Raw genomic sequence first — 26,985 nt, 5'->3', positions numbered from 1 at the left:
ACTTGGAATATAGTGCTCAAGTCGTAGCACTTTTATTGTGTCTTTTCCTTTTTGGAGTTTATCAGCATAAATGTGTGCCAGTATAACAAATAGCAGCCCAAATATTGATAAATATTCATGCTAAAAATATGTGTGCAACAAAATTGTTATTTTTGGATTTTAATATCCCAATGATCTAGGTTAGTAACACAAGGACAGTAGGTTCAGCTGATGCTGGACTGGCTCTGAACTGAAAGCAGTGCTGCGCTGGTCCTATACCATCAGATCCTGATGCGTGATTCTTCACCCTCCTACCCGCAGCCGAGGCGGCGGCAAAACAGCAGAGAAACAACACACACACACACACACACACACACACACACACACACACACACACACACACACACACACACACACACACACACACACACACACACACTCTCTCTGTGGCACTGGAAAAATCCCGACCTACATTCACGCGCCTCCCTGAGCTGGTTTACTGCAGTGAGTTTAGAGTTAAATGACAGAGTTGGGTAATTAAGTAATGGTGGCGGTACGAACGATTAAAGGTCAAAGATTTCTTTCTTTTTTTTCTTCATTATTCGTGTTGTCAATCAAATAATCTTTGGACATCTAGTCAATCATTTTTACATCTATCTGTGTTACCAGTACAAAATTAGAGTAAAATAAAGGAACGATTTTATTGGAAATTTTTTTTTTCATGGCCACCACAATCTAAAGATGAAAGAATTTTTCATTCAAATCAATCTTCTTTGCACTGCCTATAGGTAATTAATTTCACACCAAATGTGAACTGAACAAATTGTTGACGAACAGTCTAATATACCAAGAGCGAAGTCAATATTTGTTGGTACAATACAGGGTGCAAATACTTTTCAGTTGGTCTGCGGCAATCACAAACAGCTCTGCTAGAGAGATATAGGATGCAAGACAACCTAATGAGCGTGAGACTCTTGCCTATTGTCAGCTATATAAATCACAGCAATAATATTTACTTTATTTTGTTAAGAAACTCCCCAAACTTTATGTGAAGAAACCAAGTTCAAACTTCAATGATTTAAAGAACTCAATTTAATCCACACTTGGTAAAGATGGTCATAAAGTGTTGGAGGAAATTTTTGTAAAATGGAATTTTTGCTAGTTTGCACAGATTTTTTTCCACACACTGTATTTTTTGAGGTATTGAGAAAAACAGAACGCTTTAAAAATATTTAACACAATTAACACAGCGTCCATTTTTACGTCATCCTTTAGCTAGCGTTACATAAAAGACATAAAAGAGAACTAAATATAAATAAACTTTAAATAAAGTCTTAAATGGATATAAAAGTTGTGAGAAAATAAGGATGCGTCAGCTCCACGTCATGTGTGCCAGGTTTAAAGCAAGCGTGTCGCACAAGACCTGAAAAGTGAAGCCAAAGCGTCTCGATCGCCCCCCGGTGACTGGTCCTAGTATAGGTCATAAACCCCGCCTCCCTGTGTTATTCAACGGGACGTGAAACCAACTAAACAGATAAATTACACTTCAAATATATTTTTTTCCTAAAGTAGTTTCTGTCATTTGCTGTCGTTTTTATCACGTTGATGTAAATTCAAGTGTCTGTTTTTAAAATAAGTTTATTTTTAGTTAGTTACGTGATGCTATAAAAACGGTGGTGTGACGTCATGATTGACAGGTTAGGCTTGTTTGAGATGAGCAAAATCTGCGCAGAACCGATCACCGGTGATCAGCGCATAATGCATGCCGGTTAGAAATGTATCCGAGTTTGGTCCGTCTTGCTCTGATGTCATGCTGACGTGTGTCAAAAAACTCTCGCGAGCGCAAGGCTCACATGTCGGATCATGGTCGGATTCTGCAGTCGCGCGCAGTTCTTCTCCACCGACTGCGCTGATCAAAAGCATGATGGGAAACGACTTGCTGAAGACACAGCTTATTGTTGATTGGTTTAAACAACCGTGATATATTATTCTCTTTTAAAATGTTTGATTTTCAAACTCGGATATCATGTTTTATGTGTATATAATATGTGTGAATATTCCCAAACTCTCTGACAGTGCGATCTCTATGGGTTATGCAATATCATTTTATTATAAAAAAATAAAAAATAAACACATGGCCTATGTCTGTATTAAAGAAAAAATGATTGATAAACACTTATTTGGAATGGAATTAGATAAGTACTTTGGGTGTCTTGTTCATTATATTTATTTTCATATAAAAGCAACAGAACTTAAATTACATCCAGTTTATTAGCAACACTGTGCACGAGCGTGAATCCCGCGATATCCATCATTGATCTCGCAGTCGCAGGTGTCAGATCCACTGCGAGAAGCGAGAACTGTCCGGCTTGCCTGCGCTTTTTTCACTCCTCCTCTCACTGCAGCCGCCTACTCTCGACTACTACTCGATTTCAGGCGAGGCAAGGCACATCTCAAACAAGCCTGTTCTCTGAGCAAAGCACCAACGGATTTCGGGATATAGAGTGCCGAAGTTATGACGTCACTTTGTAGGCCAAAACGTGGAAGTGAGTTCCCTCCGGTTCCCTCGCCCTAAAGTCTATTGCTGCGTCCCAATTCGCATACTATTCGTCCTAAATAGTATTCAAAAATAGAACTAGTACGTCCCAAATCGTAGTATGTTGAAATGAGTGTTCCAAAGAGACCCGGATGGTCTACTATATCCGGTCAGAATCCGAAGTGCAGATCAATGCATACTCTAACGGCTGATATTGCCCACAACCCATCGCCCGTTGGACGAGGATTCGGTTAGAACTACAAACAAGAATGAAAAGTGTTAAAAAACTACAGACATGGAGGACGCGCACGAGTCCGGCGGTTGTGTAGAGAGGTTTAGATAAAGGGGTTTAAGTGATTAATTATCAGTATAACCTGACGAAAATTGTTTTATTCAATGTTGGCTACGTTATATTGCATCTGCAGCAGCATTGTGAACTTTTGTAAAGATACGTTTATAGCCATTCAATTTTAAATGGATCATCATTACATTCAAATTGCAAACACATGAGGAGAGTGAGAGTCTCCGCATGAAAGACCATCGACTGGCAGATGAACGAGTTACAACATTTCTCTCCGAAACGGTAAGAAATTATATTAGATTGGATGGAGGATTTTAACTGTGACGAAATGATTGACAGGGCAGTTTACGGTGATGCATGCGACGACAGAGCAGTCCGTTAAAGATGACGAAGTAGTATGTCCCAAAGCTTGCCTACTTTTTTGCTACACACTCAAAAGTATGTACTTTTTCTTCACAAAAAGAGTACATACTTTTAGGGCATAGTATAATTAGGTGAATTGGGACGCAGCATATGGGTTTTTTGAATGGGTTTTTGCTAAATAGCCTGAAATAAGGTCTGTGGTTAACAAAGCCTCTAAATATTTTCACGTTTTGATTTATGTCATAAAACACACCAGTTATTACCTGCTTGTGGTTTTTTAAACTTTATTGTGTCTGCTTGTGTTTTTTTAAACTTTATATAGGCTTCAAAATGTATACATTTTGGATTAACTTGTAAAGATTATCTTGATAGACAAAACGTGTAAGGGTCACAACTCTCTGTTGAACACAGATCTTATTTTTTGCGATTTTCCAAAAGTCTATGGGGAAAATGCATAGCTTTTCGATCGATGGAACCCTTGCGTTGCTAACTTCCGAGTTGTCCTACAAAGTGACGTCATAACTTCGGCACTCTATTCAGAGGACTGAGGAGATTGTATTTACTTTATTTTAACAAGTCTCTTGTCGTACTGCAATCAACATACATAAAAATTGGAGCAGAACAGAGGAACGAAGCAGACCTAAGCCACTTAAAAAATAAAAGGTGCAGAGTGCATTCGGCGAGAGTGAGGGCGGGGCGCAGATTTCGTAGCTTTACTTCCTGCTCACTACTGCGCAGGTCTGGTCCCGAGATCGCAACTGCGCAGACTCAAGTCCCAAGATGTCAGCACCATATCGGGACGCTGACGTCTTCACTTCTCAACAATGGAAGAGAGCCAAGGGGCGTCGTCCATCTTTTTTAACAGTTTATGGTTTAAAGTGACAGCAGCCTAATAAACCTGCTGCAGTCTTTCATTAATATTAATCAAAGAACAAAAGAAAATCACTCACTGCTCTTAACTGTATAACTTTAGTAGCTTTAATATAAATTATGCAGTGAAGACTATGAAGTGTTTGATAACTTTATTCAATTTCTGGATATTTCCTATCTGTTAGAACAAATATTTTAAATATACTGTCTTTATGTTGTTTCTACATTAATTTGGAGATTAAATGTGAAATTATTACAATATAAAAATATATGAAAAACTTTAATATTAGGTGTGATTAATCACGATAATTACAGAAAAATTTATGATTAAAGGACAAGTTCGGTATTTTACACTTAAAGCCTGTTTTAAGATCGTTTCTGATGAAATAGAACGGTTAAGATTGAAATTTGGACTAATGCTGCTGTCCCGAGAATTTTCGGTTTCTGTGTTAGCACCCCCCACCTCCGCCTCCTCCCCCACCTCAACAATGGATTTATAGGGGCACTGGAACAATCATTCATAAAACGCATTAAACTTTAGTTTACAAAGACGTGAAACTCACCGAGTGGTCTGGGTTGTTCGCTGACATGCTCACACAAAAATCGCTGCAAAAGATGCTTTCCAACAGGTTTTATCGTAGTTTTTGTCCAACTCCATTGACTTATGTCAGGACTTAAGTTCTTTCCTTATAAGTTAACTGTAAGTGTTAACAACAATCTGGTGTTCAAAGACAACAGCAGCTCTATGTCTGTCTATATTCAACATTATTTGTCTTTGGTATTTAAAGGCGGTTGGCAAAATAGCCTTCACTATATTGTTTGATGATAAAATCCACCCACTCACCATTGCATAAAACATTGCTCTTTTGCCGCAAATGCTTGTCCAATCCGGTCAAATGTTTGTTTGCTTTTGTTGTTTTTTTGTCAAACAATTATGCCAAATATTAACATTTGATGCAAAACTGAAAAGACTTCAAAAATGGGTTTGTTTTAAATGTTAAATAAATATCTGCAAAACTGATTGCATCCACATTTGGACAGAAGCATAACCTCAGAAATAGAAAGCATTTTGGAACATGTATTATTTATTGATTTATTTAGTCATTTTTAAATTTAGTGATTAATTTGCTCTGTGCAGTATGCATATGACATTAGATGTAGGAAAGAACTCTAACGGGCAGTTCAATCAGAAAAGTCATTTTAAAAACAGAAGCATCCATAGAAGTGCAGAAAATGCCTCACCTCACACAGGAGCTGTAGAGATCGTGCAGGCCTATAGAGTGGGTAATGGCAAGGCACTCCAGTATGGATCTCTGAACTCCATCAACAGGCTGCAGAAAATGAGAAGATAAATTAAATAAATGCATCTTGACTTCCATTCATTCTGCACTCGCCTGCGAGCGCCCCTGCATGGACAGAGACGTGTTACTGCAGCCCATCCAGAAACCGGAAGTAACCAGACAGTGCCAATTCTCCCCTTATTAGACATTCTCTGGTACTGAGTTCGATACTTTTTAGGTACCGACCGAATTGCCTCGATACTATCTAGTATTCAAAAATGTGTTGGTTAGTCAGAATTTTTTTTCAGTAAGGAATAGGATGCATTAAAGTTATCAAAGTTGACATTAAAACATGTGTAATGTTACAAAATATTTCATTTTTAAATAAATGCTGTTCTTTTGAATTTTTTATTCATCAAAGAATCATGAAAAAATTTATCATAGTTTCCAAAATATTAAGCAGCAAACTGTTTTAATATTTCTGCAGGGTCTTGTGACACTGAAGTAATGATTTTGAAAATTCAGCTTTGAATTCAATTCATTTCAATTAATTACATTTTGAAATGTATTCAAATAAGATTTTAAATTGTAATACTATTTTACAATATTAAGTTTTACTGTATTTTTTATTTTAAAAAATTCAGCTTTGGTGAGCATGAGCTCTTCATAAAACATTTTTTGTTCCTTTGTGCTTTTTTTGTTCCTTTTTTCACTGGCTAGGAGGAGCATGTGTCTGAAAAAATAAAACCAAAGTTTTTCTGAGGTAATGTGTTATGTAATCTTGTTCAAATGGATTTCATAAAATTGGTATCGAAAAAAGTATCGTTAGGAACCGGTATCGAAACTGAGGTATCGAAATTGGCACCGGATCGAAAGATTTTGAACAATACCCAGCCCTACATAAGATACTTCTTTCTAAAAAAAAACTTAGCGACCGCAAATTTTTGAACCGTAGTGTTTAAATATAATATTTTAATTGATTAACAGTCCTAGTCTAAATCTGTCAAAAGTGATATTCATTTATTTAGGGGGAAAACTAATTCCTCAGCATACCTTGAATCTTTCCTACACTTAAACAGATGCTAATTATTTTGAAAGAGGAGGGGGAGTGAATGCATTACTCTTTCATCTCTGTGTACAGTAGGATGAAATTACCAGCTGAAAGGACACAAACTGGACTGGTCTCAAAGCATTTTTGAAAGGATGGGAGTAAGAATTAGAGACTCGAAGCACAAACAAAACAGCCCTTCACGGATTGCAAGAGGGCTGTCAAACACAACGCTTCCTGACTTCCTCTGCCTCCCACTACTGCTTTTGTATCAGAGAGCACGTGTTCACGACGATCTGCATTTACTGTGTACACATGAGTTGAGTCTGCTGCAGTACTTCAGTACAGTAATTCTCTACAGTAATTCTGAGAGAAGTAGAAAAATGGTTAAAAAAAAAGATGTTACACGGTCCTGCATCTGAGGAATTTAAATGGGAGGGTTCTTCTTTTGGAGCAACACCAGAGGGATAGGGGCATGTACACTTGGCTGACAAATTAAATGCTCTACAAAAGCTGAACCAATGCCCAGACTTTACTCGCTCACAACAAATACAAATCACATAATGTTTCCCTAAAGGGTAATAAACGGCAAGATGATTGTACTATTGGCACAATCTGACAACAGTCTCACTGTTTAACAGGACTATTTACACTCCTGACCTCAAATAGACTAAAAGTGTAAGCCGTAACTCCTCCCTCTGGTCTTACCTTGGGAAAAAAGCGGCAGTAGTCCCGAGTCAGGACCATCTCGGCCACATCTTTTAGCCCCTCCAGGCCCAACATGTCTGCTGCTAACACAACCTGACTAAGATCAGAGACAAACACACACACATCTTGACATTTGTGCAACATCTGGCAAAGCCATTGGATTTTTGTATTTATCACATTGGAAGATAGGAAATGTCACTACAGAGCGTGCTTACCTGACATTTGTTCCAGGTGGGAAGTCTATGATGGCACCGTACATGAAATGAAGCAAAATCTCCATCTCATCTGGACCCAGACTGATTGATGGACAAAACAAAAGCAAAACAAAAAACAGACACACATTAGAGTTATTTTGACAAATTACAAACTCAATCCACAGTTACAATCAGTCCAATGGCGAAACAGAACGTCACAGGCGGTTGACGACATGACCAAGAAAGCACATCCTGAATGACCTGTAAGCTTCTGTGCTTCAGCAAGCGCTCTAGGTTGAAACTGTGTGTCTTATTTAGTTTTGTCTGTCCCAATATAGTGCAGGACGACTGCTGGCTAAAATAAAACACAAATACAAAAACCAAAACTCAACTAAAATACAGGCCTGTTCCTCTCTCTATCATCAACGTCGTCGCTCCTCCTTTATGCTTCCGCTCCTCCGTGAGAGATGCGAGACCGGTGTGCTTCACAGGTGTTGCTGATTAGCAATCGCACCTGTCCTGTTCGCCACAGACGGGCTCCGCCTTTTCTCTGCCTTTAACCGAGGGATCCAGCACTCTCTGGCTGGGATCAGAAGCCTGTGCTGCGGCTTCTTGTTCTTCTTTTTTAAGGCTTTCTGACCCCAAGACTCAACTAATCTCTGCAATTCTCCATCTGTTATCCTTGGAGAGTCTTTGGCCTCCAGGGATCCAGCTCTCTCTTGCTCGGATTCGGAAGCCTGTGCGGTGGCTTCTTCCGCCCCGGGAGAGAGCCAGGTGCTTCAGCTGTCCAGCTATGAGGAGTTGAATGTGCTGAGCATCGAAGCGGGGGATTTTGAGAACTCGCCATCTCTATCCACCGAGTAATAACCGGTGCCATGGCTAAATTAAACCAAGAATTGGTCGAACGAGAAGCAGGGCGCTCATCCAACAAACTGGATGTGCATGTCTGCACATGATGGCCATCTTGCAGTCGTACCAGTGGGACCTGCTAAGAGACCTTGACGAAGGCAAGGGGGTGGGGCCCGACGGAGTTAAAGAGTTACATCAGGCCACGGTTTTGTCTCTCCGGGCCACCAAAGAGACAGCCAGAGCCATTAGCTGTTCTATGGCAGCCACAGAGAGGTTACATCTGTCTGACATCAAAGAGAAAGATCTTTTTTTCCTGGTCTCTTTGGCGATGCTATGAATACGGTCATCGAGAGGATTCATGTGGCAGGCTGGTCCTCTCCGCTCACATTCGTAAGATTTTATGATTTTGACTTCACAATGTGCTCTTGTCTTAGGTGTGCTCGCAGTATTCACACAGACAGGTACTTGTAAGAATGGCGGTTTGGGTATTATCGTTCCCAGAGCAAGCGTCAATACTATGAGGCAGCCCAAGTTCTCACGAAAGGGAACATCTTGGGTTACGACTGTAACCCTTGTTCCCTGAGAAGAGAACAAGACACTGAATCACCGTCAAAGCTTTTATGCTTTCCAAATCATGACGTCACCCGCCTGTGACGCTCTGTTTAGTCATTGGACTGATTTCACACATGATTCAAACTTCAGACACATGCTTCATGATTCAGACTCAATAACAAAGTGGCGTCCCCAAAGCGTCAATACTATGACGTAGCGTCTCGTTCCCTTCTCAGGGAGCAAGGGTAACAGTCGTAACCCGAGACGTTTTGCATAACCAAAATATGCTGTTGTTGTTGTTGAATCACAGTTGATTCATCCATAATCATTTGAGCTGTTAGTCATCTTTGTTGCATACTAGCATGTCCATGTTTGGGGGGAGTAGCAATGAAGGGAGGGGTGTGTTTCTTTTGGGTAGGGGTGTGTTTGTTTGGGAGCTGATTTTCAAATATCAACAGTGTTTCTCATAAATCGTTTACTACACCTTTAATGCGTTTACATGGTAACATTAATTAATGCTAAATATTTACAGCATTTATCTAGCTTTGTTAAAGGTGCTGTATGTAACATTTTTACTCTACTAAAGCATACAAATACCATAATATGTTTGCAGATATGTTTTATTTATTTAATTTACTGGGTTTTTTTTGTCACAGAGCTCAGAAAAATCAGCATCAGGTATTTTATTCTTCTCAATATTGTGTTTTGACAATAGTATAGTAAAAGCTAAATGCAGTTTTAGAATAGACAGACTGGTGTACCCTCAGTGCAAGAAGGAGCACTACCGCAGGTCCTTCCTTCCAAGAGCAGTTACTCTTTAATTGCAGTAACAACACTCTTATTATATCTATTACTTCTATCTAGTATTTTTATTCGATGTGTTTTTCTGTACTTGTTTTTTTTTTGTGTGGAGCTGCTGTTATAAGTGAATTTCACTTTGTGTGGGATTAATAAAGTCTACTTACTTACTTAAATCCACAAAAGTCAAATTTTTATACACATCATGGATTGAACTGCCCAGCATGAAACACTCCTCACAGTATCCTAGTTTTCCAAGACACAGACTGAGCAATGAATAATTGATTGCTGGTGGCTGGAATATCCTCCTCCGGGAGAAGGTCTGACTAAGAACTCATGCTGAACTCTGCGATCACACACATGACCAATTAACTTAACACACATAGTCTGGATTTTTAAAGGACATGGACTGCAAGCACAAGGGCCACAGGTTCAATCAAAAACATAATTAAAAGAAAAATATATGAACTATAGATCTTTGTCATCTTAAATGCAGGAAGTCCCAGGCTCTCAGAGATATCTTACTAGAAAAAAAATTCTAGTATTTATTTGAAATTTGGAGAAAAACATTTATTTCATAATCTGATTTTTCCTCTACTTTCACTTATTTTACTTCAATGAAATATTAGATTTTTGCGAATTGTTTTAATTAAAGATCAAAAGGATAAACAATGCCGATTTATTTTTACAACCATCTTTGATCATATTTACCAGGGGTGCCAACTATTCTATACAATTGTACACATACAGTATACCCGCAACTGATAAAAGAGGAAACAGCAAAAGCTACAAAGAGTTTAATATAATGACTGGCTTGCTGTACATTATCCTTTACATACCTTTAAATGATGACAAAAACTAAACATGTACTTGTACTAGGTGTTTGTGTATGTGTGTTATGTCTTTGGAAGCTAGATGATGAGCTGCAGTGATTTGTCTCGTTTTGATGGTTATACGGCATAACCTACCCCTGCAGAGTGATACACTGACGCAAACTCTCCATCCAACTGCCACACAACATCGCTCGGAAATACTGCGAGCGAGCACACAGAATGGCCCTGTGGGAAAGGAAAAAAAAACGCACAATGTCAGTTTCCCCTATCACTCACACACGCTTCACGCCACATTACCCAGGCCAGGATCGATATTTGTAAACAAAAATGTTTGGGCTTGATTGTGTGTATTTGTGTGTGTTATTCACTGAATGATATGTTTGGGCATGTAGAAAAAAAAATCAAGAATATAAACAGGACTTTGAAATGGAGGGAGGAAGATGTAATGGTTTGTTGAATATTTTAGAAGATGGTGATGACTGTGGCTCTGACTAAAACCTAGTGAGCTGATTGCCTTCACAGACATATCCGGATGGCTGTCATGATCCAAGTTCTTAGAAAAGTACTCTTTGTAATGGCAATTGTCTTCTGTAGCGCTTATTTATAGCTGAATTGAATTTGTTTCATAATTGATGAACTCTGCAACACCAGTACTGTTATTGAACACTGAACTGACTTGAGCTGAATAATGACACTATTGCTGTCTGTAAAGCTGCTTATAGCTGAATTAAGCTTATTGCATAATTTAATATACTTTTTAGTTATTTAACTAAATTGAATAAATCAACAGTGAACTAAATTTAGCTGAATATTGACACTTTTGTGTTTTTAGAGCTGCTTTACAGCTAAAATTATATTTGTTTCAAAATTAAAGAGATTCAAGAACTTTGCAACATTAACACTGTTTCTTATTACTGTGAAGCTGCTTTGAGAAAATCTGTATTGTATGAAGTGGTATACAAATACATTTGACGACTAATCACGTGGATTTCATATGGGTTTGAAAAACTTACTGTTTATCATTTTATTGTCATTATTAAACAGTTTTAAATGTTGCTATCATCACAACTTTCTAGCATGGTACAATGTTAATGTATATGGTCTTGGTGGATCAGATCTGATGGTATGCTGCTGGAGAGCAAGTATGGAGACTTACTACTGCCAATACATTCAGAGACACGCTGCTGTGAGCATGTAGCACATATGATAGCATACACGAAACTTGCTTTAAGGAACTATCATCCTGCGCCGTCTAGAGTTTCACAAAAGGATTACGCTTAATATATCTACTCTATCAACATAGTTTACAAAACAAGAATTTCATTCTTGAAAGGTATTTCTTCATTGTGATATCAGGGTATTGCATGTAGCATTAAGTAAAAATGTCAGGGTAATACTATAATATATATATATAATTTTGTTTATGACAAATTTATTTTAATTCAGAAATGAAAAAACAATTATGCATTTAAGAGGATCTACAAGTCATATTGATTATAAAATAAATTATGTACTTTTTAACAAATTAAAAGAACCGGATTAAAAGAAAATAGCATAAAGACAAAAAAATTATCTAATCTGAGTGGTTTATGCTACACACTAAATGCACATCCTTCGCTATTAATTTGTTGCACCAAATCATAATTACGTTTTCCGAAGCCACAAATAAAAACTTCCCTGAAGGCAGCATTAGACACAGCTGGTGACACTTCATATGATCTACAGTCTTACGCTCTCTTATGTCCCTCATCTTCTCCCTGTCAGTCCTCCTTTATCTCTCTCAGCCAACAGCCCCATTATTCTCTATCTGCCATAAACATTCGCTATAAATAGATTCTTATTTTACAACGTGTCACTTCTGGTCTCCCCTCAGAACAAACTGCAGCTCTAAGAGTGATGACTGATGGAGGCTAAGAATAACGCTTAAAAAAACTGGTATAACACATTATTACTCGGACAGATCTGCATGCCCCTGATAATAGGGGTCTTTACAGTAAGGCCCTTTTTGTCATGGTCAATATTGTAGTACTTTCCCATGATGGCAGTAATGAATCTATTTCAGAGGAAGCATCTCCATTAGTAGAGCATTTTGTTTATGTCATACAGTCCACACATGTGTACTCCGTTCTATTGCTTTTCCATTTCCATCGAAATTATAAAACAAAATTCTGCTTTTGACATACATGTTATTTTGGGTTCTATTTTTTTGGTTACATTAAGACAGCCCAAACGTCTAACATTCAAAGAGGAAATACCACAGATCCAACAAGTCATATTTTATACAGTATTCAATTGATGACACATTTATCGACTGACCTACAAAAGTCAGGGACTGTCAGCGGCTATTTATTATTATTATCCATAATAATTCATTATTATGAATTATAATATTCATAAGCTAGCCATGTGTGAAGTCATAACTAGCACGCCTGTGCAAATGACCAGTGCTGTTCTGGTGTATGTATCCTGCAGTGAGACTGACAGATCTGCAGCAGTCACCTCAAGCCTGACATACTGATCAGGACTGCAGATGTCTCTCTCTCTCCATCCATACAACCTAAACCCGCAGAGATGCAGCTCCTGGATGATGATGATGATGACGACGGAGAGCCTGTTGCTATAGTAACAGGTCATGGCAACTGCTCTAACCTCTGCAGTACCAAACAAAGGTGCTAACAAGATAATGAATGACAGAAAACTACACAAATACAACAATGCTGTAATTCATCTTCATAACACGATCGTACATGTGTCGCATTGCTAATATCATCAGCAATCACTACAAATTGGTGTCTTGTATGCAAAATATCATTTTTGGTATTTTGGTTTTCAATGTCAGATTATATTCAGTTAGTTTCTTTCAGATTAGCTTTTACTTTGCTGTTTCACGTAGGAGAAACTGTACTTCTGCCGCCTCCTGGGAATTTATGATACAGCAACTTTAATTCGTTACATTTATATAGCGCTTTTCTTGGTGCTCAAATTGCTTTGCATGGAAGGGGGAATCTTCTCAACCACCACCAGTGTGCAGCATCCACCTGGATGATGCGACGGCAGCCATATTGCGCCAGAACGCCCACCACACACCAGCTTACTGGTGGAAAGGAGACAGTGATGAAGCCAATCAGTATTCGGGGATGCTTAGGAGGCCATGATGGACAGAGGCCACTGGGTAAATTTGGCCAGGATGCCGGGGTTACACCCCTACTCTTTTTCGAAGGACATCCTGGGATTTTTAATGACCACAGAGAGTCAGGACCTCGGTTTAACGTCACATCCGAACGACGGTGCTCTTTAACAGTATAGTGTCCCCGTCACTATACTGGGGCGTTAGGACCCACACAGACCACAGGGTGAGCGCCCCCTGCTGGCCTCACTAACACCTCTTCCAGCAGCAGCCTGGTTTTCTCAGGAGGTCTCCCATCCAGGTACTAACCAGGCTCAGCCCTGCTTAGCTTCAGTGGGCAAACAGTCTTGGGCTACAAGGTGATATGGCTGCTGACAAAATGGCTGCTGAAACTTTAGCTGGTTCCACTTAAGTCAGACCATCCAGCACTGAATATCAGAGATGCACAGTACCATATATCGGCTGATACTGTTTTTTTTTTTTTTTTACTTTTTAATCGGTATCAAGCTAAATTGCAGGGTTGTCCAAACTCTGTCCTGGAAGGCCACGGTCCAGTAGAGTTTAGCTCCAACTTATGAGAAAACAAGCCATTTATCTTGTGGACGGACATTACCGGAAGATAGTGATTACAGTTTATAAAGTTATAATTATGGATATTTTTCTTACAAAAATCACTTCGTCTCAGAAGGTCTTTATCAACCCTCTGGAGCTGTATGGATTACTTTTATGATGGATGAATGTACTTTTTTGGGCTTCAAAAAAACAACTTGGTACCATTCACTCCCATTACAAAGCCAGGAAGAGCCAGGAGATTTTTAATATAACTCCGATTGTGTTTGGCTGAAAGAAGAAAGTCATATTCACATAGGATGGCTTGAGTACAATCCTTGAGTACATTAAGAAATAATTCCTTTTTGGGTGAACTAACCCTTTAACATATCGGACAAAATTTTTATTTCAGCACATCTCTATTGAAAATACAAAAGTACTTTGTAATTCTTTTCAGTTTGTTATAGTATGAGTTTAGCTTGTTTGTCTAAACAACAGTAGGCCTGTGCTGCTGGTAGCGTAACAATAGATTTTTGTTACTGTTCATCTATTTCATTTTATGTTTTCATTAAAAAAAAATTGCTGACAAGTGTCTTCATGCGGGTGTTGAATCTCTGCATAAAGTACTGAGGCTACTGTAATATCAATGGGTTTAAATGAAAAACCGTCAATGGTCACAAACTTGCTTATTTGATTACTATGCAAGAATGTTTCATTCTTAAAAATCGCTTCATGATTTTACAACACAACAAGTTTTCAGTTTTCCAAAATCCTAGAACTGTTTATTTCCTTGTTTAAAGGAAAAACATACCACGTTTTCAAAATGGTCTGCAACTTCAGAACCCTGCTACATAAACGATTTAAGAGAAGTGTGACACAAGCACATTGGTAAATTTATGCAAAAGCTGCAGAAAGCTGGTCATGATGATTTTACCTGTGTGCTGAAAAGACTTTATCTGCCACCTGAATGCTGATGTCAGACATATCAGCCATGTGATACAGAGCCAAAAGATCTGCCCCAAGCCCAGATGCTGACTCGAAATTCTCTGAACCTGACAAACAAAGAGAAATTAAGCAGAATGACAAAGTCACAATATGTAATCGTGTGGCTATTACTACTCATAAATAGAGAGCAGCACTTTTGCAGCTCCAGTAAAGAACAGTAAGATTTCTGCATAGAGATGCAGAGAAACAAATCAGTAAAATGTAACTGGAAATGTTGTCCTTACCTGAGTCAGAGCTGACCTGAGAGTCAACATCAGGGCCGTCTTCAGCAGTACCGTTCACTACCAGCGAATGGCCGTTGTGTATATTTAAGGCAGTACTTTCCTTTGCCAGGCACTTGTCATCTGTGTACACGTTTCTGTTGTAGCAAGAGCAACATGTAGCATTTTACCAAACACGTATGGCTCAACTCTTTTACAGTTACAGGTACGAAATTGATCCATGGTTTTATTTGACATTTTTATGATTTTTTTTTTTAAAAAACAGCTTTAGCTTTACTGCAATAATAATATTTATAATAATAATAATACTGATTAAGTCGGTTGCGAAGAGTAATACAGAAATGCCATTATGTACTGTATGAAGTCTTTGAGTGCTGCAGGTTCAATCCCCTGCAGGTGTATGACAGGTGTAGTTGCTTCGGTTCCCAGCAGGAGGTGAGGAGCTCGGGCCAGTAGCACCGCTCTGTGGGCCTTCAGCCGAACAACAGAACCCACACACACAGTGACGTCAGTCTCCTGCTCCTCCTGTAGAAGCCTGATGCAGAAAGAGATCGCAAATATTGCAGGAGGGGTTTTTTATGTTCTCTCTGTTTTTTTTTACTGGAATAACATTTTGTCTTGTAACAAACTAATTGCCAAATGCCTCTTACTATTTTGTTGCATTTAGCAACACATTGCTGAGAGTCTTTCTAGATGCTAAATTAAGTATTTATATATATATATATATATATTAAAAATATGAGGTAGTGTAGCCTAGTTGTTGAATATCTGGGATGGAACTAAAAGGGCTGAACCCCAGAAAGACTAACACCAACTAACAATATTTACATAAAAATTACATACATTGCTTTTCTAAGGGTCTGTGGTGTTTTGAATAAAAATAAAAACAAAAAAAGGTAATCCTATGATAATGTGTAAAATAAGAAATAAAGTCACACTATGGGATATAGAGTTGCAATCATGAAATAAAGTCTCTCTCAATTACAATAAATAAAAACAATAAGAAATAAAGTCACAATTGTTAGATATAAAGCCGCAATTACCTTTTTATTTTTACACTTCTCATAATTGCGATATCTCAGTGACGTTATCTCTTTTAAACGTTTTAAACGTTATATCTCAGTTAGCCAAATATTTTACTGAAACAGGCTTTCAGCATTAAAACAGGCTGACTTACTACACAATAAAAACACACAGCACTACTAATGTGTCTCAAGAGAATTCAAGAACTATCACTAAAGCATCACTGAGGCACTAAATCTAAAAAGAGTCTTTACTGATGGAGGCTCTTCCTCCAACTTCACATCCACATCAACATCACTGTCAGCATCATTTTGGCATCTTCTGCTGCAGTGCGCTGAATCTGGGTGACCCAGAATCCTCTGTTGCCCTAGGCCTTAGTGCTGGGCATTGGTGTGACTGAAGTCCTCTCTCCTCCAATGTGAGCACAGACAGATGAAGAAGTGGGAGAAAGAATTGCATTTCCATCCTAAATTAAACTGCGGTGTGGACCATCAGTAATAACTACAGTTCCCGTGATGCCACAAGCTTCAGACGGCAGAAGTGCACAGCACACTACAGGTTGGATTGAAAAGGAGGACATAACCTTTCAAAAGTTTAGTTTACATGTTTGCTTTCTTCTTTCAAGACTAGTAGTGCATTGAGTAGTCCTCATCTCACAAAACAACAATAGCAGGGATGTTACTGGCATTACAGTTCTGGCCGATACTGATTCGATATCGATTAGTCGATAATAATTTTCATGTTATGGCCAATATTTAATAAATGGACGATATTACAATTCAAATACTAATTTTGTCTAAATAAATAAAAAAATAAAACACTGCAAACTAAAATCAATTCCAATTGTATTTAGGCAACACAGCATAAGAATGTGCCGTATCAAAAAATAATCGTTCTGAGATTCGCTTAAGATTTAAAGTTTTAAAGATTAACTTAAATGAGTGCCAGATGACGGAAAAAGTATAAATCTAAAAATAGAGTAATGAGAATGCACAAATAAATCCAATGCTGACAGAAAAGAAACAGTAATATCAGATGTTTGTACCAATATATTGTGCATCCATAAACAAAATAACTATTTTTCTAGAGAAATGTTTCTTTTTAGATTCTGACAGCAGTTTTCATCAATGCAATGAACAGAATTATCTATTTCTTTTAAAAATGTCTCAAATATTTTTGTTCAAAAATAAAAATGTATTTTTATTTAATTCACACTTTCGAATGGTAGCGTATGTTCACATAAAGCAAATGATCAGAGTTTGCATACAGTATGAAATCAGCAAAGGGAGTGGCATAAGCTGTGCAAACATTAAAGCAGGTCTGCGTGATTTGACTACACTGGTTGCTAAGGGTGCGTAATATAACAACAGTGATGCTCCATGCTACTATGAGCAATTCATTACAAGTTTTAAAAAAAGCATAACAAATGTCTTTCATGTTGAAGGTGATAATTACCGGTTCAGGTCTCCTGACAAAGCATTTGCCAGTCGCTTCTTCAGCTGGTTTCTGCATCTGCGCTCTTTAGCTTGGAACTCCCTGGCAGCTTCGGTGGATGACATGTTATTGCCAAACTGCTGAGCACAAACGTAGGCACATTTCTGTCATGACGAACATCTAATAAGAGAAATAAGAAACACAATTCAGTCTCCTAACCACATCTTCTTCACTATCTTTTTTCTACAACAAATAAATGAGGGATGCTTTTGTCTAAAGTGTCCTAAAAAGTGCACATTTAGAACAATAACAATCTTCATGGTCAATCAATGCGTTTTATTTATTTATTTGTTTACTTTTGTTTGTATATTTTGTCATTGTTTCATTTTAGTTTTGTTCTAGAAGGATAATATAATAATAAAAAAACTAGCCCCATATAGGATAAAACAAAAGATATTTCCCATGTTGAAAAAATATCTATGAAATAAATGAATAAAATAAACAACTATTACATGTATTACAAGTAAAAGGGTTTTGAATACTGTAAAGTAAATGTAACCTACATCAAAAAACATGTTTGGCTGCAGTCAATATATGGGTTTTCTGAAGCTAATATTTAGAAGCAGAATGGGGTATGGTAGATATGGACATTTTACTTTGCATGTTTTCCTAAGCCCAATCATATACAGGTCCTTCTCAAAAAATTAGCATATTGTGATAAAGTTCATTATTTTCCATAATGTAATGATAAAAATTAAACTTTCATATATTTTAGATTCATTGCACACCAACTGAAATATTTCAGGTCTTTTATTGTTTTAATACTGATGATTTTGGCATACAGCTCATGAAAACCCAAAATTCCTGTCTCAAAAAATTAGCATATTTCATCCGACCAATAAAATAAGTGTTTTTAATACAAAAAAAAAAGTCAACCTTAAAATAATTATGTTCATTTATGCACTCAATAGTCAATACTTGGTCGGGAATCCTTTTGCAGAAATGACCGCTTCAATGCGGCGTGGCATGGAAGTAATCAGCCTGTGGCACTGCTGAGGTGTTATGGAGGCCCAGGATGCTTCGATAGCGGCCTTAAGCTCATCCAGAGTGTTGGGTCTTGTGTCTCACAACTTTCTCTTCTCAATATCCCACAGATTCTCTATGGGGTTCAGGCCAGGAGAGTTGGCAGGCCAATTGAGCACAGTAATACCATGGTCAGTAAACCATTTACCAGTGGTTTTGGCACTGTGAGCAGGTGCCAGGTCGTGCTGAAAAATGAAATCTTCATCTCCATAAAGCTTTTCAGCAGATGGAAGCATGAAGTGCTCCAAAATCTCCTGATAGCTAGCTGCATTGACCCTGCCCTTGATAAAACACAGTGGACTAACACCAGCAGCTGACATGGCACCCCAGACCATCACTGACTGTGGGTACTTGACACTGGACTTCAGGCATTTCCTTCTCCCCAGTCTTCCTCCAGACTCTGGCACCTTGATTTCCGAATGACATGCAAAACTGAGCAACAGTCCAGTGCTGCTTCTCTGTAGCCCAGGTCAGGCACTTCTGCCACTGTTTCTGGTTCAAAAGTGGCTTGACCTGGGGAATGCGGCACCTGTAGCCCATTTCCTGCACACGCCTGTGCACGGTGGCTCTGGATGTTTCTACTCCAGACTCAGTCCACTGCTTCCGCAGGTCCCCCAAGGTCTGGAATCGGTCCTTCTCCACAATCTTCCTCAGGGTCCGGTCACCTCTTCTCGTTGTGCAGCGTTTTTTGCCACACTTTTTCCTTCCCACAGACTTCCCACTGAGGTGCCTTGATACAGCACTCTGGGAACAGCCTATTTGTTCAGAAATTTCTTTCTGTGTCTTACCCTCTTGCTTGAGGGTGTCAATGATGGCCTTCTGGACAGCAGTCAGGTCGGCAGTCTTACCCATGATTGCGGTTTTGAGTAATGAAACAGGCTGGGAGTTTTTAAAAGCCTCAGGAATCTTTTGCAGGTGTTTAGAGTTAATTAGTTGATTCGGATGATTAGGTTAATAGCTCGTTTAGAGACCCTTTTCATGATATGCTAATTTTTTGAGACAGGAATTTTGGGTTTTCATGAGCTGTAAGCCAAAATCATCAGTATTAAAACAATAAAAGACCTGAAATATTTCAGTTGGTGTGCAATGAATCTAAAATATATGAAAGTTTAATTTTTATCATTACATTATGGAAAATAATGAACTTTATCACAATATGCTAATTTTTTGAGAAGGACCTGTATAATTGTTTATCATTTATGTGGACAATAAGGTATGCATGTGAAAAAGAAATGCTATGCCCAATATTGCTGTGTGTGTGTGATATATATATATATATATATATATATATATATATATATATATAGAAAAGTAGTTAATTAACCATTGACATGGCTTTTAGATTAGAACAACTGACACGTGGGGTTTGTTTAAACGCCTAACACGTTACACCTTCAGTTCCCCTGTCAAATATTTGACCACCAAGTAAAACATGGGTCAGCAGCTGTGAGTATGCACAATTATAAGTAAATTATTGATTATTAAAGGTTAGGCTCAACTGACGCAAAGTCATGATATATTATAAAGCTTAGAGGTGGACAGATCTAATCTGTTAGCATGATTAGCATTCACACCTTAAGAGTTTTCATATCAGAAAGCAATCAAAACAAGCGTGCTTTCATAAACCAGTCATAAAATAATACTATTTTCACAAAATCACTTCATCTATGACATCCTGTGTGCTAAATTTTTAAATAAAGGGTGTGTATTTAATGATCCATTCCAGACTGCTAGCCATTAGCCTATAAACTGTCATTAACCACAAAGAGATAAACTTCGCTATGAATAATAGAAATATTATCTGCATTTTACTATAAGACAAAATTATATTCATATCGCGCTGGAGACGATAAAACTAACAGACCACTCACTGAGGCACAATGACATTTCAAAAGCATCATGAGACTGTCGTGTTGTCAATGACAACTGGATGAGGACACTTACCTCACACTTTATCAAACTGAACAAAGCGTCATCCTCACAGTTACACATCCGCATCTGCACTTAAACGTTTACAAATGATTCTGATTGCGAAAGTAAATTTAAAGCTGACACAACCATCACAATTTACATCTTGGAGTTGGGAGTATTTCTGACTTTGTTATGCTGCCCTCATGCGGTGCAGATGTGAAATTTAGCCTATGGCATGCAAAGTAGGTGAAGGTTGTGTGAGGTTATTAGATGTGTGCCACCTGTAATATAACGAAACTTTTCGTAAAAAAAGTAAAGTAAAAGTAAAAAAATATATAGGCTATGGAGAAATCTAGACTTAGTCTTAAAGTCACAATTACATCAAAATGTACTATCTTTGTATGGACTATTGGAGTTAGATCATTACTGTTAAAACGGTACATAACTGTTTCAACATTAATAATAATCATAAATGTTTCTTGAGCATCAAATCATCATATTAGAATGATTTCTGAAGGATCATGTGACAATTAAGCCTGTAGTAATGATGCTGAAAATTCAGCTTTGATCACAGGAATAAATTACACTTTAGGCTACTATATATTCACATAGAAAACAGCTGTTTTACATTGAAATAATATTTCTCAATATTACTGGGTTTGTTTTGTATTTTTTATCAAATAAATGCAGCCTTGGTGAGCAGAAGAGACTTTTAAAAACATAAAAAATCTTACCGACCCCAAACTTTTGAATGGCAGTGTATATTAAATGAATGTGCCCTAATCTTTAATCTTAAAGTACCCCTATGGTAAAAGATAGAAAAAAAACTTTTATTGATGTTTTATGTCTAGTGGTGTTTTTAATATGCTTTAAGACAAACCAGGTGAAAAAAAATCACAAGTCAACACCATTGCTGAGTATTTTCTCCTTAAAACTGCAGTGAACCAAAGACAGTCTCAAAAACGCGGTTTCTGACGTCACAAACTACCTTTTAACCAATCACGTCAACGTGTGATCATCAACAAATGGATCTCTGAGCTGGTGTGAGTGAGTGGAAGCGGGGCTAATATGCATAAGAACCGCATATAGGCTAAATGAGGCAATAGTGTAGGGGTGATTATATAATTAGGGGTACATTTCAGATCAACAAAAAAGTGAAGAAATCAGTGTGCTTTTCTGAAAAATAATCTAGTTGTTTCCATAATATACCCCCATATTGTTCTAAATTAATTAGTTGGCAAGCTTAAGCTTGAATTACTTTTTAAATATTTAAATGAAAATAAATATTCGATTCATTGTTTTGCCAACTGTGTAACAGACAAAAGTGGTGTCATAGAAGACATAAATGAAGTACTACACATATGATCAAACATTTGTTTGAAAGTTCTTGATTCTATTCACCAGGGGTTTTGAGGTTGTCTGTCTAACTGATTTATAAAATATGAATTTTAAACTGAATAACGGATATTCTTTGGTATACTATCATAAAGGATGGATATTTTTTCAACATAATTCTACATACACTGAATTTAGTTATTAAACATCTTTATGTAATACTGTTCACTCTAGAGATGTCCTTTTTATCATTTTAGCCTACATTTAAAGATGTATGACACAAAAATCACACGTAACACGATTGACAAAGTAACATAGGAGTAACACGGTTGACAGGATGCATTAGGAAAAAAAGAGAAACCTTTCTTTAAAATAAAACCTTTTTATTTTGACAAGTGTCAGCAACAAGTAATTAATTAACTCTCTTGAAACAATGGAGAAAACAAACATCAACTTTACAAAATGCTGTTACTAAATTAGTCTCAATCACAAAACAGTCCTTTCCAACTCATCACTTATAGTCTATTGCATCTTCCAGTTTCTTTTGTCCATTCGTGTTTCTTTTGATTTCCGAATGTTCACATTTCTGAGATCTTGGACCATATGTCTCTGTCGTTCTCCACATGATCTCGATGTGAGGTCACAAAAGTTGGAGGAGGAATCATCCTGATGATATCATCATGCAAATACCATAGGACATCATCCCGTGTTGGCCAGAAAAAAAAAGCGGTTGACTCCAATCCGGTGCATACATTTGACTTCGACATGCGTTTCAGTCACCTCTTGAATAATGCCAGGATAAATATAGTCATCATATTTGAGAGAACACCACTGGCCAATGATTTCTGAGTTTTGCCAAGAAATTTCAGGCAGGTCTTCACTGTTATTCTTCTGTGTGGTTGCCTGAACCTCAAAGGTAAATGTTTTGGTGTCATCACATTGACACTCCAGGGTCTGTCTCGTTGAACAAAGGCAGCTCACATCTCGGTAACTGATTTTTCTTGGGGTAACTGTTACCACTTGGTCAATGCGCATGGTTGATGGTACCACCGGGAGACTATGTGGCATATTCTCTGTGGCTTCATCTACATTATCCTCATTTATGTAGAACAGTTTTACTTAGGTCTGTGCATCCACCAGTGCATTGAAGAAGAGCTCAGCATTTGGGATGTCTTTCTCATGGCTGACAAGTCGGTCAGCAGTCCTTTTGAGGAGGCCTCCAACTCCATCTGGAGCACCCTTGCCGTGGCTCGCCTCAAAAAAGTTCCAGGTGCCTGCTTAGAACCCATATTGCAGCAGCTTAGTGCAAAACAGATAGAAATGGTCTTTTTGCCTGTATTGTGTGCATGGCCCATCGCTGAAGAAATGCACAGTTGCATTAGGATAGGAAGCCTTGACCAGATCGAGGATTGGGGAAAGATGGGTCCATATGGCTGCTGGGCCTTTCTCTTTTGATGAGCTGATTGTACCAAAGCACACGTTCTTCCACTCCACCAACATGTAGAACTCCAGTGTGAAGTGTTGCCTGCTGCTGGCTCGAAGCGAAGTGTACAGCTTGTATTTCAGAGGAGTACTTACAAGCATAGTTTTCTGAGAAATCTACATGAATTACGCATTCATGATCTTTCATACTTCTCCTTAGTCCCTGGTGGTAGGTGAATTGACGTTTTATGTTAAAGAGGTGTCTTCTGAAGTTTTTAAGTTGGCACTGGAAAAGCTAGCAGGTTCTCCAAAATCGTCTCTGTCCTCTTTTTCACTGTTGTTTTGACAGACACTTTCTCCTTTTCACCTTCCTTGTTCTTTTTGTCTCTGAGAACATTCTTTGTTGTCCACTGTGTGAAAAAAAAAAAAAACCTGCTTGCAAATCCCCCTCAGTTACAACTGGAAAGTCTCTAACTTTGCAGTTGGGACATTCATTGTACATGCAGTCTTTCAAGTTTGATTCACAGCCTATTGACTTTGCCATTTTCTCCAAGTCAGTGCTTCCAGTGAGTCGGAGAGACTGTAGCTTATCTACAAGAAAACAGAGATTATCATGTACCTTGCAGAGGCAGGTCTCTGTCTGCAATGGATGGCTGGACCCAGAAGGGCCGCATACGGCAGAACAAAGTGTAGCAAATGCTGTTGTTGGGGCTCTCAAGGAGGAATTTCCTATGCAGGTTTTTCATGGTGTAATTAAGGAACCATTTCTGTTTCTTTATCTTACCTCTTGTTATTGTTTGCGATTTTCCAGCTGTTAGGCGACTGTTGTCATCCCTTGTCCAGAAGGAGATAACTTTGTCATGCTGTTGAAAACATAGGGATCTGTACTTCATCTTGTTGGAGATTATGGATATATCACGGTGGTTCTGCGGTTTTCTCGAAATTGCTAGTCTCCTGAAATCTCTCCTGAAAAAAAACTAACATTCTGTGCACTTCTCGACGCTCAGGAAACCTTCCTAACAGGAGCTTGGTTTTTGATCTGGGTGAGTCTGAATCTTTCTGTAGTTTTGCATATCTTTTTCTGAGGCTATTCACTATCCTATTCAGTGCAGCCCTATCTGCACTATCTGAGGCTGTGGATCAACTTCACGACTTCAGTAACCTGGTTCTCTATCACATGCGTTCTCTCTCTGGACTGGTGTTGGGGTTTTCTCCAATATGCATGTTTCCTTCTCTTCTCCCTCTCACTTAAATCTTCATTCATGGGTACTTAATAATAGGCTTAAAGGGTTAGTTCACCCAAAAATTAAAATGATGTCACTCACCCTCATGTCGCTCCAAGCCTGTAAGACCTCCGTTCATCTTCAGAACACAGTTTAAGATATTTTAGATTTAGTCCGAGAGCTTTCTGTCCCTCCATTGAAAATGTATGGACGGTATACTGTCCTTGTCCAGAAAGGAAATAAATACATCATCAAAGTAGTCCATGTGACATCAGTGGGTTAGTTAGAATGTTTTGATCTAAAATATCTTAAACTGTGTTCTGAAGACGAACGGAGGTCTTATGGGCTTGGAGCGACATGAGGGTGAGTCATTAATGACATCATTTTCATTTTTGGGTGAACTAACCCTTTAATGAGGCAATAGTGTAGAGTTACATTCTAGCTAAAGCATGAAGAATTTTTTTTCAAGGAAAAAACTTTTAAATATACCTATCTTATTTTGGTGATCAAAGATGAGTACTAAGGGATAAAATTATTGACTACAGAGGAACTTTACCTAATAATTTCGCCTTCCCTGATATGCTTGCAACAACATCTCTTCTCTTCTCATATGACGTGTTTGCCGACAAGAAGGCAGGACAAGCTGTAGCCTAACTCACATGAGATCGCAGCAAAACCACAACGATCCAATCAGTTATCGATGGACAAAATCAAATCCCGCCTTATATTTTTCTTGTTCGAGAAGCCGTTTCACTTGGATACATCACAATTGGGAAGGCTATCGCAACTTCCGTTTTATGCCGACTTAATAATAATAATTAAAAAATGTTATGCCAAATGATCCACCACATGTTTAGCAGAGCAGAAAACACTTTTCTTGGACAGTTGCAGCTTCACGTGTAGTCCAGAAAGTCCAACTTCAGAAGAGGCAGAATGAGAGGCAAAAGCAGAGAAATAAAGGCAGCAGAATCCTCAAGCTTCTTTCCCACAGGGAGCACCCATGCACATCAGGTCCTCACACTCGTTCCTTCCCTTATCCCACAGGGAGTACCCGTGTCCACCTCCTTTCCACAGGCAACACCTGTGCCCCCGTTTTCTCCACAGGGAGCACCCATGCCCAGTTGGAGAGGAGGAGCGGCTGCGTCAATGGAGCAAAGGAACTTTGGTTAATCCCTCTATCTTGTTTTTACTTTAGTTGGTAACACTTTATTTCTATATTGTGTATATTTCTATACACTATATTCTACTAACTTTTCAAATACATGTCAAATTATTCTACTTATTCCTAACACTATCTAAAACGTCTAAAGTTGAGCATCGAAAAATAAAGTGTGTAACCATTTAGTTGTAGCTATTCAGAAAATGAAACACTGCCTTCAACTAAGATAGCCTACTGTTTTCTAGGAACTCCGTTTATATTATATTTAAAAAATAATCAAAGTGATGTCTTTACATTTAAAATGTAAAAAAGTATCAAAAGTAATAATAAAGAAAATGTGACATTTTTTTACAATTAGTAGATGATTTATTTAATAGAGACTGTGCATGAATTTGATTGGAAGTGGAAGTGCTTGGCTGCTAACTAATTTGGTCTGGCAACATGAGTAGAGTTTTTTTTTTAACATTCTTAAATAAATGTAATATACTTGCAGACCACATTCCAATGTTATGGCAGCATTAAACTAATAAAGGGAGGTTCTGCCCTCCCTTTTTTAATTTCCCTTATTTGAAATCTAAATTTGCCTGATTAAAATACTTTTGAAACAAGGATGTCTGTATAGTGACTTAAATATGTTTAGTGAAATATTTCACATATTGCTGCATCTTGTTAAATATGCACATATTGCATATTACATAAAGTAATACCCCAAGGAAAAGTTCACACCTTTTATTTTTGGTTTAATGCTATTAATATTGTCGTTTAACAAAATATTAAATAATAATACAAAAGTCTGATAAACTTAAATTAATAATATAATAATTGTATCATTATTGAAAGACTACTTTTGAAATATTACTCTATTGAATATATTTATTACTAAATAAACAAAGTGTCAATTTAAGAACAAAGCCTTTAAAAAAAATGATAATTATTGCTATGTAATTGACCAAGGCGGTACAAAGTATGAAATATTAAAATGTAATTAAAATGTCTATGAATTCTGGAAATGCATTCTGAAAATTTGGTAGATGCAGTTACAAATTATTCTGGCAAGTCTTTTTGACTTTCCACAATTTGTAACTGCAACCTTTTGTTTCCGCAAGAAGACCAGCCATTTGTATATCCTACGCCTACATTTGTAGATCCTTCTTATCAATAACCAAAGGTAACAGAGAGTTC

The 26,985-nt window shown here is 37.8% G+C and overlaps 1 protein-coding gene across 2 annotated transcripts in view; it reads right to left on the bottom strand.

Annotated features, from left to right (window-relative positions):
- Window positions 1-20,867, bottom strand: part of btbd8 (BTB domain containing 8) — a 32,796-nt gene extending 11,929 nt beyond the window's left edge. The window contains exons 1-9 of one of the 2 annotated variants that reach the window (XM_077198932.1): window positions 20,698-20,867; window positions 17,692-17,850; window positions 15,569-15,748; window positions 15,217-15,350; window positions 14,922-15,039; window positions 10,447-10,536; window positions 7,301-7,381; window positions 7,086-7,182; window positions 5,292-5,380 (exon numbers count right to left, since the gene is read on the bottom strand). In XM_077198932.1, the coding sequence (XP_077055047.1) occupies window positions 5,292-5,380; window positions 7,086-7,182; window positions 7,301-7,381; window positions 10,447-10,536; window positions 14,922-15,039; window positions 15,217-15,350; window positions 15,569-15,748; window positions 17,692-17,795 (893 nt within the window). In that variant the 5' untranslated portion in view covers window positions 17,796-17,850; window positions 20,698-20,867. Of the gene's footprint in view, window positions 1-5,291; window positions 5,381-7,085; window positions 7,183-7,300; window positions 7,382-10,446; window positions 10,537-14,921; window positions 15,040-15,216; window positions 15,351-15,568; window positions 15,749-16,490; window positions 16,765-17,691; window positions 17,851-20,697 lie in introns of those variants that run through there. The other variant, XM_077198933.1, reaches the window with a different exon arrangement.
- Between the last annotated feature and the right edge of the window lie 6,118 nt (window positions 20,868-26,985).

Source organism: Siphateles boraxobius, unplaced genomic scaffold (genome assembly GCF_051911475.1).
Source record: "Siphateles boraxobius isolate OS27281-9 unplaced genomic scaffold, OSU_SipBor_1 41, whole genome shotgun sequence".
Taxonomy (NCBI): Eukaryota; Metazoa; Chordata; class Actinopteri; order Cypriniformes; family Leuciscidae; genus Siphateles; species Siphateles boraxobius.
The sequence above is the reverse complement of the archived record's forward strand: the minus strand, read 5'-3'. Positions and strand labels throughout refer to the sequence as shown.